Source organism: Gadus chalcogrammus, chromosome 4 (assembly GCF_026213295.1).
Source record: "Gadus chalcogrammus isolate NIFS_2021 chromosome 4, NIFS_Gcha_1.0, whole genome shotgun sequence".
NCBI lineage: Eukaryota > Metazoa > Chordata > Actinopteri > Gadiformes > Gadidae > Gadus > Gadus chalcogrammus.
The window spans coordinates 15708809-15721476 of record NC_079415.1 but is presented as its reverse complement, the minus strand read 5'-3'; the positions used below and the strand labels follow the sequence as shown (position 1 = coordinate 15721476).

General features: G+C 43.3%; 2 protein-coding genes across 2 annotated transcripts in view; one reads left to right on the top strand and one right to left on the bottom strand.

Moving 5' to 3' along the window:
• The window catches only part of LOC130381578 (rhotekin-like), an 18617-nt gene extending 14603 nt beyond the window's left edge, over window positions 1-4014 (top strand). The window contains exon 13 of the mRNA XM_056589247.1: window positions 3249-4014. Coding sequence (XP_056445222.1) covers window positions 3249-3252 — 4 coding nt within the window. The 3' untranslated portion in view covers window positions 3253-4014. The remainder of the gene's footprint in view (window positions 1-3248) is intronic.
• arid6 (AT-rich interaction domain 6) lies at window positions 3598-8824 on the bottom strand. The gene is made up of 6 exons (XM_056587853.1): window positions 8692-8824; window positions 7781-7990; window positions 7523-7575; window positions 7303-7400; window positions 7020-7173; window positions 3598-6843 (listed from the first exon to the last, which is right to left on the bottom strand). The coding sequence occupies exons 1-6, from the start codon at window positions 8717-8719 to the stop codon at window positions 5329-5331; spliced, it is 2058 nt and encodes a 685-aa protein (XP_056443828.1). The 5' UTR covers window positions 8720-8824; the 3' UTR covers window positions 3598-5328.
• Window positions 8825-12668: the final 3844 nt, after the last annotated feature.

Below are 12668 nucleotides of genomic sequence, written 5' to 3'. Positions count from 1 at the left end.
ATTCAGTCTTTCTGGTTTGAAGATAACATGATCTAAAAAAAAAATATATATATATTTAGAGCATGTATAAACTCAGACCAATGCACGTACCCTGAAGAATGACCTTTATCAAGATCATGATTAATCAAGATAAATCAAAAATGGCACTCCTCTGCCAACACTATGGAAACTAGCAGCATTGTTCATTCTTGTCCGTTTTCAGCATACATTTCACTGTTTGCATTGCATTACACACACACACACACACACACACACACACACACACACACACACACACACACACACACACACACACACACACACACACACACACACACACACACACACACACATACAAACACACACAGATTCATGTCATGCCCGCTGAGGTTTAGTGTAAAGCTCCTGGGCTATATTATGGAACAATAAAGGTCTGTGTTGCTGTGGAGGCCCGTGCTTTCTACACACAGCGCCTAATCCTGTTCACACTTTTCTTACCAAACACTCGTCGTTTTACGTGGCATGTGGTCATATTTATGTCACTGAACAATAAGGACCCACAAACAGACGTCACATTTCGGCATACACATGTCCAATGAACCAACTACTGATGGAGTTTATTTGCAGACAAAATGTGCCAATTTCGACTCCAGGAGCTGTGGGATTAGTGACGGTTTCAATTCATTTTACTCTGAGGGTCAGAGCTGCCCAGCTCGTCACATCCACACACTCCCTGGCCGGGTGGATCAGGGTTGGAGTCGCAATTTAAGGAAGGAGAAAATCCTCCTCCTATTTGTTGGAGGAGGATGGCAAAAAACATTTTGGATTTTAGACATGTTTTTCTAAATTAAACTTTTATTATTAAGTCAAAATGACAAAATGTACATTAAATGAAAATGATAAAGGAATATATTTTAGTACATTTAAACCCAAAACTAAAAGACGACATCTTGTGATCACTGGTGCCTTAAACATCGTATTCGATGCATAGCTATGGATGGCTCCAATCTACCCCCCCCATCAGAAAGTTTAATAATATATGTAGTAAGAGATTCATTATGAATTAATTTGAACCACAGATCCATATTAGCTATTCAGCTAACCGTGACTGTAGCTCTGGTATGTAACCTGTTCTGTACATTGTCCATGTCAACTAAACCAATAAACTAAAAAATAAATAATAATAATTAAAGTTGCTATAGGTAATGCTGTACGATTTGAGAGTTTGAGAACAGAAAAGAAGGAGCATGATGTTTTACCAAAACCAACCACAGATCCTCCCTTCCATCTCTGCTCTCCCTCCCCCACTGCTGCCCAGTGCAGCTCATCAGTGACCCCTTCTATGAAGGTATTGAAGCAAACGTCTTTAGCATGCGTACACTAAAGTCACAAATGTGTAACCGTAAATATTGTATGTACCATTGTAAACCCAAAATAGGGGCTACGAGTTCTCCTTTGTTAGAGGTGCCAAAATCCTATCCTGTGCACCACAACTTCAAAGAGTCATGCACTTGAAACTTTTGCTACAATCATTGCAGCACAGTGGGTGCAAAACACATTCGCACACCCGTGTTTCATAATTTGAGAACATGCACAAAATTCATGCATTTGTAAACCCAAATGTGAACTAATGCATCAGAAGTTGCACATCTGTGAATATTTCCTCACAAATAAAATGATATAGATCGCTATGTTCATTGAGCATTTTAATGAGCAAGCACAAGTCCATCGATACAACTGCTCTATGTAGAATCTGCTGCTATGAGTCTCAGCTGTTGTTTTTCTTGTAGATATTTTTGCAACATGTCTAGGTGGAACAAGGATAGCAAAAGGGCACATTTCATATGACATATATTTCGTAGGAAAATTTACTGTGAATCACAAGTGTGAAATCACATGTGTCGGCCATAAAATGGAGAGTGACGTCATCAGTCAAAATAGCTGTACCCCCGAAGCTCAAGGTATAATTTGAACACTGCTAACCCAGATGAGATGATAGATGAGTAAGAATTTCCATGGAAACGCCATGCTCCCACAATCAGACTCATTGCTGTTCTCCGAACCAATCACAGAAGAGATGTCCTGAAGCAGGGGTGCCCCAATATGTCGATTGCGATTTAAAAGGTTGATCGAAAATGTAGTGCGGGTAGATTGCATGACATTCCAAAACAGAAATGTTTATAGATTTTTTCATTATTATTATAGATATATTTTTGAATTCATCCCTATGGCTTTTACCACCATTGTCTGTCAGACTTTGACAAATGGTTTCAAGACTGCTTTACTCGAAACAATCGCTACATTTTTTTTGTCACATTCCTGGTTATCATTCATCCTCACATAGTAAATCAACCGAACCCACAACTAAAACAACATGATTAATCTACAGATACAAGTGTGAAAGACATTGTTACGTTGTACACGCCCAGTAAATATAATCCCCCATCATCGAGTGAGCCATCTGCTTTTGGCCTGGCTTTCATATCTGTCATCATGTACCAAAATGAGGCCCTTAGTTTCAACCTGAGACATGCAGATATTTTGATAAAATATTTAATCACAGCAGAATATGAAAGTGAACATTGGACAGTTGAATAACTAGATAACATTGTAGTGTTTGTAACTGTAGCTTCGTATGAGGGAAAATAATTATATTTTTATCAACAATGTCTGGTTATAAGATAGATATAGGCGTGACAAAATAATGCCTGCAGAAGTCCAGCCTGTAAAAAAATAAACAGATAATGTCGAAAATAAGTTGATGCCATTAGATCCACTAGTAGTAGTAAATTGAGAACAATCCTATAACACTTCACCACTATGCACAATTTGGTGGTGTTCGGATACCACGCTGATGCTGTGACATTGAAGGGAACATTAGCTTGTACCTTCAAGCTAGACATTTTGCGTGCAAGGGTGTATTCAGTGTGATTTTATGACATCCTGGCCCACATTTCTTTGTCGTAAGAGGTTTGCGATCTGAAGACGAGATGTCCTGCTAGACAACAACAAACAACTAAAGATCATTATCGGGCTTCAGAGTCCGACGTCATCCCCTCCAAATGACTATCAGGGCAGGGGCCACACTTACACTGCATTGAATAGATGGCTCAGCCAGAAATGTTATTTACGTGACCAAACCGGTTTTTAATGTGGTCTTTTAAATGAAGTGACAGCCGTAACCGTCATTCATCGCAGGGTACATACTACACACAGACGTTACGGCTGTTGTTCATTGTGGATGATAAAACCTGTTTTCCCCTTTGCAGTTGACCTTGAGGAGTGAGGATGATGGACACAGACTAGTGGTGGAGCTCTCCTCCCCTCCACCATGTTTAGGGAAACAAATCACTGCGGAAAACCCTTCTTCTCACCCCAGGTTGAACTAGTTCTCTCTGTCCTTTTCAGCACGGCATGACCTATGATTACAGTGTGTTGTTGTTTTGCATGCTGAAGGTGATCCCTCCCTATGATTGGATTGGCTTTTAATTATACTTTTTGATGCACACTGGAAAACCTTACAACCATTGTCTTATTAGTAACACAACTGGGTATCCATGTTATTATGTTGAGAGATTAAGAACACATAGTATGAATGATTTAAGATAATTGCGCAGCGCCATAGCTGGGACGAGTTCCAGACAAGAGATCAAGCAGGAGATATTGCTAAAAATAAAAGGCGTGTCGCCGGGCGGGAATTCACGTCCTCCATTGTGTGTTGCATTTCTCTTCATATATTGTCTAGACGTTTGTGTTTCTCAGGATTGTTGAGTGATTTGTATCGCTTTTGTGTTGTTTTATCAATGATAGCTATGTCATTCAGACTATAAAAATAAAGAAAACTATAAATCATCTTTCTGTCAGTTGGGCAGTGTTGGCAGATCTCAGGTGACAAGAAACATTCTAGATCCTGGTAAAGAACATTTAGTCTGCAGGAGACTTTTGTGTAAAACTGTTATATGTTTATATTTCAGTTTATATTTCAGTTACTTTTCAAGCATTTGGAAAAGCATAAAGAATTCTTTATTCTTAACAGGTTATGGCATTGACCAATGCAGCTGCTGTGTCAAAGTTACAATATATATAAATAACAATGCAAGCTTAATGCTGCTTCACCATGTTTTAAATGTAGAAATATACATAGAAATATGAAATAAGATTAATGAAAATAAATAGAAGTATTTGTTCAATCAAATAATAGTGTATAGTTACAGAACTGAAAAGAAAATAACCGGTGAGGCATGTGACGTAGTCAATGTATGTACATAAGTACAAAATATAAAACAAGAGCACATTATAAAAGCATGTCATTGCTCACACGCATTTAAGGTCAATCTATATTCCATAGTTCATATTTCTATTTACATTATATGTATATATAATATATATATATATATATATATATACTTTTACATTCTTAGTAAGCTCAATCATTCAGGTCACCTTACTTGGTACATTATTCCAGAGGGTTTTGAGGTAGTCTACGTGCATGAAAATGCTTTCATACACGTAGCGCCTAGGCCTATAGAAAGGATACTCTGCACATTTAACATTTATTCAAATTAAATGGACTGCATTTATATATAGCTCTTCTGACCAGTGGTCACTTCAAAGTGCTTTACAATTATTGCATAACATTCACCCATTCATGCTCAACCGGGGAGCAGTTAGGGTTGGGTGTCGATCTTATTGACACCCCAACGCTCAGCTAGGAGGGGCCGGGGATTGAGCTGTGAACCTTCCGATTGCCTGTCAACCCACTCTACCTCCTGAGCCAGTGATGCCCCGTATTACTCTCTGAAAGTTACAATGTCGTTTTCCTATAATTTCATGAATTGTACTTGCATTTGAATAATATAGACTTATTTCACGTACTGTGATCACTAATGACACAATAATTATGGTATTTTCCTGAGCATAAAAACTGAACAAACACAATTTGTTGCTGCATAAATCAAAAAGCTGTACATAAGCAACAAAATGAAAAAAATTAAATAGTAATTTCTTCCTTAAATAACAAAAAAAATCCTTACATGTTTTTCTTCTGACTTGTATACATGCTACCACTTGGCCACAAAGAGCAGAGAGAGTTTCAAAAGATAATCCCTAAAAGGCTGAAGAGATGTCCTGATTTGTCAGAAATGAGCGGGGAGCTGTCTAAAATCCCAATTGGCTCATACGAAGGCAGGCGAAGTCAACAGGAATCAGATGTTCTCACAGCACATTTCACCCACCAATAGCTGTCAGACGGCTCGGGCCACTTCTAACATATTACCCTCAAAAACAAGCTCTTCAATTGTATCTACAGCACCTTTAAGTGGTATTGCGTGATTTGGTGAAAACATGTCCTTATGGTGAACAGGATATGATCCTCTTCAGCTTCATGATCTCTTCAGTGGTGAGTTGAAGCAAGGGGAGGGAGGAGGAGGAGGAAGGTTTGTTCGTCGTCATCCCTTTCCACGCGACGGCCTCCTCTCTCGGCGAACGTGTGATGTCCACGCTAGCCTGGGCCGCTCTCTGGGAGGAGCCCTGGAAGTCCTCTCTGGCCGCGGGGGGGCTCCAGCTCCCCCCCAGCCGGAGGGGGAAGGGGTGGCCCTGTCCATGGGGGTCTCTGCTGAAGGCCTCCGGGGTTCGGTGGAAGTCCAGAGGGGGGTCCCACCCCGGCGGCCCCGTGCCGTAGACACCCTTCAGGAATGCGCTGGACAAAGCCAGCTGCTGGTGGTAGCCGGGGCCGGGTGGGTAAGGGTCGCTGTGGCCAGTGAGGCCTGGCGGGCCGTAGTTGGGTTGGGGCTTCTGCCTCGGGGACCCCAACCTGGGGTCCCCCAGGGGAGGATTTCGTAGGGTTCTCAGGTCGAAGGGTGAGACCTCAGAGTCCATGCACAAGGCAGCGTTGGTGGGGCTGGGGCTGGGGCTGGTGGTGGTGGTGGTGGTGGTGGCGGTGTCTCCTTCGCCAGGGAACAGTTTGCTGGCTGGAGCGGAAGATGAGGAGATGAGTTTGATCCAGCCATGCAGCACCGACAACGGGATCTTTATCTCCCTTTTGCCGCTCTCTGCGTGCTCCCTCTTCAGGAAGGGCAGCCTGGCGCCGAACTCCAACACGTCTCGCCTGAGGCTCTGCTCGCTCTCCGCTCGCTCGTCCCACGCAAAACTCGGACCGCCGTCCGCCTTTGGAGACCCAATCGGTGACCGGACCCCCGGGGGGGTCCTCCGGGGACGGGCTGGCGATGCAGGGGGGCTTCCAGACGCACAGGTCCCGGGTATGGTCTTCAAGTTCAGGACGACGTCCTCCCTGGCGCCGTCGGGGTACGGTGGCGGGCTGCCTAGATACTGGCCGTCGCCGGGGTCTTGCTTCACACACGGCGGCGAGCCCTGCTCCCTCTCGCGGCTCGCCGGGTACAGAGGTGAGGGCTTGTTCAGGAACTTGGGGTTCTTGTTAGCGGAGGGCGGCGCAAAGGACGAGGCGGGGCTCTCGCGGGCCTCCGCGCGGGGCGCCCAGCCGCTGAGGTTGAGCGGCTCCTTCAGCGGCTCCGACAGCCCCGTGGAGGGATCGTACTGCTGGGCCAGGTAGCGCAGGTGCTCCAGGGACTTCTGGGCCGCCTCCATGGGCCTCTGGCGAGGGGCTGGGGGGTAGAAGGCTTGAGGCTGAGGCACTGCCGGGGGCGGCGGTGATGCTGGGGGAGGTGGAGGGGGTGGGGGTGTTGGGGCACGGGGGGCCAACGGGGGAGGACCTGGGGGGGGCCCCTTCAGCGATGGAGGCATGGGAACGTAGGTGGACAAGACGGGGTAGGAGGTGTGGTAGTAGTGGGGGTAGTGCACAGGCAGGGAGATCACCCTCAGGTGGGAGTTTGCGTTGCTGCGCGGGGCCTGGAAGGGCAGCAAAGGGGAAGGGTAGGTGTTATTCTGGGAGAACTAAGGAACCCCCATGGAGATCTTTCCAGGTTTAGTATCGAGGACGAATAGCTCAGCGTAACTTCAATGATGTGTAAAGGTGATCATGTGGAAACATGGTGTATAATATGAGCAGAATGAGTGTACGCGACCTGGTGGAGGGGGGTGCCGGGTAACAGCCTGCGTTTCAACAGCCTCTGGACACCACCTTCCTCCAGCAGACCGTCGCAGGGCGGGCGCTTCTGAGTGGGCAGGACGGCCCTCATCTGTCCCCCTTTCAGGTAGCATTCGTAGGGCAGTAGGAGTCTTTGTGGGAACAGGAGGATACAGAACATAAATCACCCTGGTCAGCTTACTTCGGGTGAGAAACTAGTTCAGCAGCAGCAGCAAAAGAAAACAATAAGCAAGAGTGTAATGATTGTAATTTGGACCGACTTTTCGTAGTGTCTACGGGTGCAGGTCGCAGCGCTGGTACTTCGGGGGTTGCCACCCAGCGTGTTGTAAACCTGTTTCCACAGCTGGTGGGTGGTGACCTGGACCAGGGGAAGCAGACCATCATTAGATGAACTGAAAAAAGGCGAATTGAATTATAAATGATCGTGTTTGGTTTGTTCTGTGCATCGGCATGTTGGTGACTTATTCAGGTTGTGTTTACCTGGTGGTAGCCCCCCAAATCCTTGACTGTCTTGTACATCAAATACAAATCGACTAACCAGGAAAAAGAAAAACAGAGGAAACGGTGGTAAGTCATTTGTAATTGTTTATACAGACACACGACAGGGCCATCGTGAACAATAATGTATAATGACCAACGGACTCTCACACAGGCACCACTTAATGTTGTCATAATGTTACAAAAAGACGCAGGGGGAAAACATTAGCTAAACACAGACGCTCACTTCTTAGTACTTACTTTGTTTGAAGCCCAAGTGTGGGACTCTCTCGATGGGCGTGTCCCTCTTCTTCATGTTCAGATAGAGATCTTGAAGAAAAGCTTCCTCTGACATCTCATCTGGCTCCTTCTGTTCCTGCACTGTCATCGCCTCCTGGACATTTCCATTGGCCATGACGCAGGGCTGAGAACACGGAGCACACAAACAATGTGCAATAAGGATAAGGTTGTCTGCAAAGAAAAGTTTTGATGTTTTTTTTTTTGTCTTGTTCTAGAACCACAGACCCACAAACACTGAATTAAAATGTTCATGATGCAGTGCAGAACTTAAACGATGAATGATGAACACAACTTGTACTACACTGATATTAACCAAGTTGGTGTGCAATTTTATTATATCCATCAATGTTGCACATTTTTAAGTTAGTTTGGACTTATTTGCATTATATTTTTATTGCCATTAGAAATTAGTTAGAGTTATTGAATTATTGGATACAAAGTATATAGAAATTGTAATAAATGTATACAATGTGAATTTAATATAGTCCATTAAAAAGTAGATGAAGACCAATGAATGTCACCATGAACGTTCTTTGATTAATGGAACAATCATGTATTTATGTCAACAAAATCCATGGCCAATGACTTTGGAGCCTCCCCCTGAAGTCATGCCCAACAGTTTTCCTTTCTGCTCATATAAACACATGGAAAATAATAGCCTGAGGGTTTTACTAGAGAAAACTAAACTAATTACTAAACAAACAAGAGATGTATTTATGTATGTATGTGTCTAGGCACCGGTCTTCCAATTTAACATGAGTGATTTCTTAATTCAACATGTAAAAAAAACACAAACTATCTCCCAAAATGTCTGTCTTAACTTAAACATTGATGAATTAATTCTCAATCATCTACGTCTAAATGTTTCTTACCTTTTTCTACTGATGGTTGCAATTTCATAGACCCTTAGAAATCAGCTGATTCAGGGTAACCTACCAAGACTAGTGGTAGCAGTATGTTAGTGTTACCTCCAGTGTTCTGCAAAGAATAAACTTAGTGAAAACAACAGAGGTGTTTTGAATGACAGAACGGCAACTGCGATGAGGGTGTATACTCCAACCTCTTCCTTAACAATGTCGGACCGGTTAAACCTGTTTGAAAATGAACGCAACGGCATCTTGGCATCACCTTATAGTAAATAAAAAACATAATATTAGGATCCTCATGCACAAAACTGTATTCATTGTTTGGAATAATAATATAAAATGAATCAAAAATAAACATGAGAGTTATTTTATATTAACTGACGCATGTAGTGTGTTCTGTAATTTGAAGAAACACAAATTCTATTTTTTTCAGTACTAAATTAATAATATTGCTGATTGATGGTTTTAAAATGTGACAGATTGCCTATGCCTTGACACATCTATGAATACGAGTGGAGTGACAAAAGTCTTTTTTTTGTAATGACAATGGCCCTAATTACGCAGGGAAGGGCTGTGGAATTGAGGATGCTTTAATTATAGATATAAGATAAGAACCTGTGTGAGGGGTTGTTCACCTCTTCGTGAGAGACTTGAGGAAGCACTGACTGATGAGAATAGATTTGATTGAGGGACTGCTTGTTGTGTGTGTCATATAGACCTACAATTATTCCATTGGCAGTTGGTTATTAGGATATTGTTATGATTATGATGGTGAATGAACATTTGCGCAGGTCGAGCATAAAATGGCGAATAACTGAAAATACATAACCGTCAACGCTGATTACAAATCAGTTTGTGCATCTTTTAACACTTCATTGTGCGGCTCTATGCATGACTTTTTAAACAATGCGTCTTGTTTTTATTGGACCATGATGATTGATGGCGTTATAGCAAAGCCACCACATTAGCACAAGAGGTCGACAGTTAGATTGCAGCTGTCTGAGCTGGCAGTGTAATTCGTAAAACAATATGTTTTCACCAGTGTGTCACACCTAACAATTATAAAATAGGCTGCCAAACACAGGCAGGGTTGTGTATATATTTCTTTCTCCTGAAACATAATATCTTAGCCAGTATCTATATGATTTTAATACTTTTACCCAACCAGGAATGTATATGGAGATACAAATTTTGTAATTTTAAGAACACTGTAGAAATTGGCACAAGGTTTGCAAAAATATTGCACATCATATCACCAAGTTGAATTCCAGAGTGATGTCTTTGTGTTTTGTGCAGTGTGAGGTGGAATGCTGTGCTGACGGAGGCTCTGCTCCACTGCTGAAACACACAGGCCACAGGTACATCGCTCCAGCCCCGCTCCTCTCAATCTGATGCTCAAAACCTTTAGAAGGAATTTAGTCCGGTTGGTTATCAGGGCAATATAAGACCCTTTGAGTGCCTAATCTCAGCCCCAATGACAATTTCAAGTAATTGTTTCTGTCCAATCGGGGTGAACCACTTTCATTCAGGCCTCATCCAATTATTTTTTTAATTCAAACACCTTCGTGTCAACATCTCTTGGCAACCAGAAGAACAGTAATTTGACCAGTGTGCGGGGCATGATTCAGTTTAAATGTTGTGTATGGTTGGATTGCAGTTCTGGGAATTCAAATTGATGGCATGGGGAAATGTAACTGGCACCTGTGAGTGAAACTACAATGGCCCTTTGTTTGAATTGAGGAATACATAGCTATTTCAGTAAGAGGAACTACCGGTTGCCACAAACAGGAAAGATTTGTTGTGGATAAGATTTAAGAACATGTTAAATAGTGCAATAGTTATTCAAATATTGACACAATGTATAGGGCCTTAGATGCAATGCATCAAGACAGGTCAATGGGTAGCTAGCCTGCTCCTACACAGCTTCTTTTTTTTCTGTTTTACGAGGAACAAATTCCACTATTTGTCTCACAGGGGTGTTTTTGAAAAGTGTGTCAATCATGCTGACATAGCATGGTTGACAATAAACATGGAATGTTAATTAGCGTGGCTGAGTGATCTCTGTATTCATTTTTGTTGCAATCCGTCAAAGACATATTGTGTCGTTTGCAACCTCATAATGTAGACATTTTGAGGAAACAACTTCGAAGGACAGAAAAAAAGTCTTTGTCTATTGTTTGCAGCGCAAGATAAACCAAGAAGCACAGCGTGTAACGAATTGTTCCATGACACCTTTGCTCTTGACAACCTCACAGGCATGCTCCCGATAAGGAAGCCTAGTTTACAGATAATAATTATGAGGCCCATATTTCCTTTTAACAAACCCACCCTAATCTTACAAGGAACATGCATCTCTCAAATATATTGACATAAATATCGATATTGGCCATTGTATTTTAGAGATTTATGGGCTTGTACATCGTAATGTCTCATTGTTAAAGGTTGGGTATGGGATTTGCGAAACGCCAGCAGATTTTGAAAATACACAACTCAAATGGTCCTACCCCCTCTCCTTCAACGCTGACTCTGACTCCACCCATTCCAAGTACCTGGACGCGCAATCATGCACGAGCGCGAACACAGATGCGCGAGAGCGAGCCAGGCTAGCGTAGGTTTTCGTTAAACAACATGGCAACATTAAAAATACCACATGGGGATGGTGGTGTCTTGTCTGCCATGGAAATTGTCTTCTACTGCTAGGTCCAAATGTGGATTAACTAGTTCCAGTAGCTACCGCAGGATAACAACAAACAGGAGCTTGCTCTGGGTCACGAGCTCTGGGTCACGAGTACTGCACGAAGGGGTCGCGCGCGGGGAAGGGGGAGTGCGGTACGACCGTTTGATTGACGTACTTACTGTCCAATGCAACTCGGTGGCTCTGGAAGTTTTTCGAGCCCTGCCCGTTCCACAGATGATTGACTTGTTTAATTTTCATGTCAGTACTTCTAACTCAGCGGCTGTAAGTGGGTTATGATAAGGATTTCAAGTAATTCTGCAAAAATGGCCAAAAAAGCGAATTCCACACCCAACCTTTAAGCTTCGGAGCATAGTAAGAGCAACAGCTCTAAGATGGTAAAGTTAAAATGAGAGGAGAAAAGAAAGCCGAATGGCAGTTGATGGCACCTTCCAAGAGTTTTTCAATTGTCAACGAGCAGGCGAACTTCAAAATTAGGTTAAAATTTTGATCCTGGCCTCTTTTGTCGCTGCACTGTATGTGCTAACTGAACACCACAAATATGAACTGCTACACAATGACTTCATTTTGTGACAGGATCACATTGGGACTGCGTAACAGGCGGTTCTCGGTGAGCATGCAGCCGGACAAGGAGCTGATGCTGGAGTCGGTGATCACCAGGGCGTTGCAGAGCAAGGAGGTGAAATGGCAGCAAGTCACGCTGAGAGGTCAGACCAGGTCGGAGACTTGTGACACCAACTCCATAGAGTGTTTAAAGGCAGTAACAAGGGCAACACTAAAAATAAGCCTCACCATTATAGCAGCAATCAGCTAAGCCCAGTACCCAGCGCCCAGCACAGCAAAGCTGAGCACACCTGTGGTTACAAATACAGCCGCTCCCCGTCCCATTCAAAGGGCGATTACCCTGTTAGTGATGCACAATAACACTAACCCGGGAAGAGGGGTCACAAGTGACTGTGCCCAGCATCTTAAAATGTGTATGAGATAAAAGAGGATGATGAGGATGTTAATGTTGTGGTCCTGAGCAGCATCACAGCCAGCAGTGAATCACAGACGATTGTCTTTTAATATTGACACAGGTGCTGATATTACCGTCTTACCGCACAGTGTTTAAACAGGTTTTTGAACAACTCTCATCCACCCACCCCTACTGCTGCATCAAAGCCACTGACTGGACCTACGAGAAATCCCTTGGATGGCTCAGCTGTTGCTGAGAAAGGTGTTAGAAGGGTGACTGTGAGAAGGTGAAATCCTCCCCCTTCTCACTGTCTCGCATTAGAGCTATTAT

Coding starts and splice junctions, on each gene's coding strand:
- arid6 (XM_056587853.1), bottom strand. CDS start 8,719: ATGAAATTGCAACCATCAGTAGAAAAAG. Junction 7,401..7,522: donor ATTTGGGGGGCTACCACCAG/GTAAACACAACC, acceptor CCCCTGGTCCAG/GTCACCACCCACCAGCTGTG. Junction 6,844..7,019: donor CCGGCACCCCCCTCCACCAG/GTCGCGTACACT, acceptor CTGCCCTTCCAG/GCCCCGCGCAGCAACGCAAA.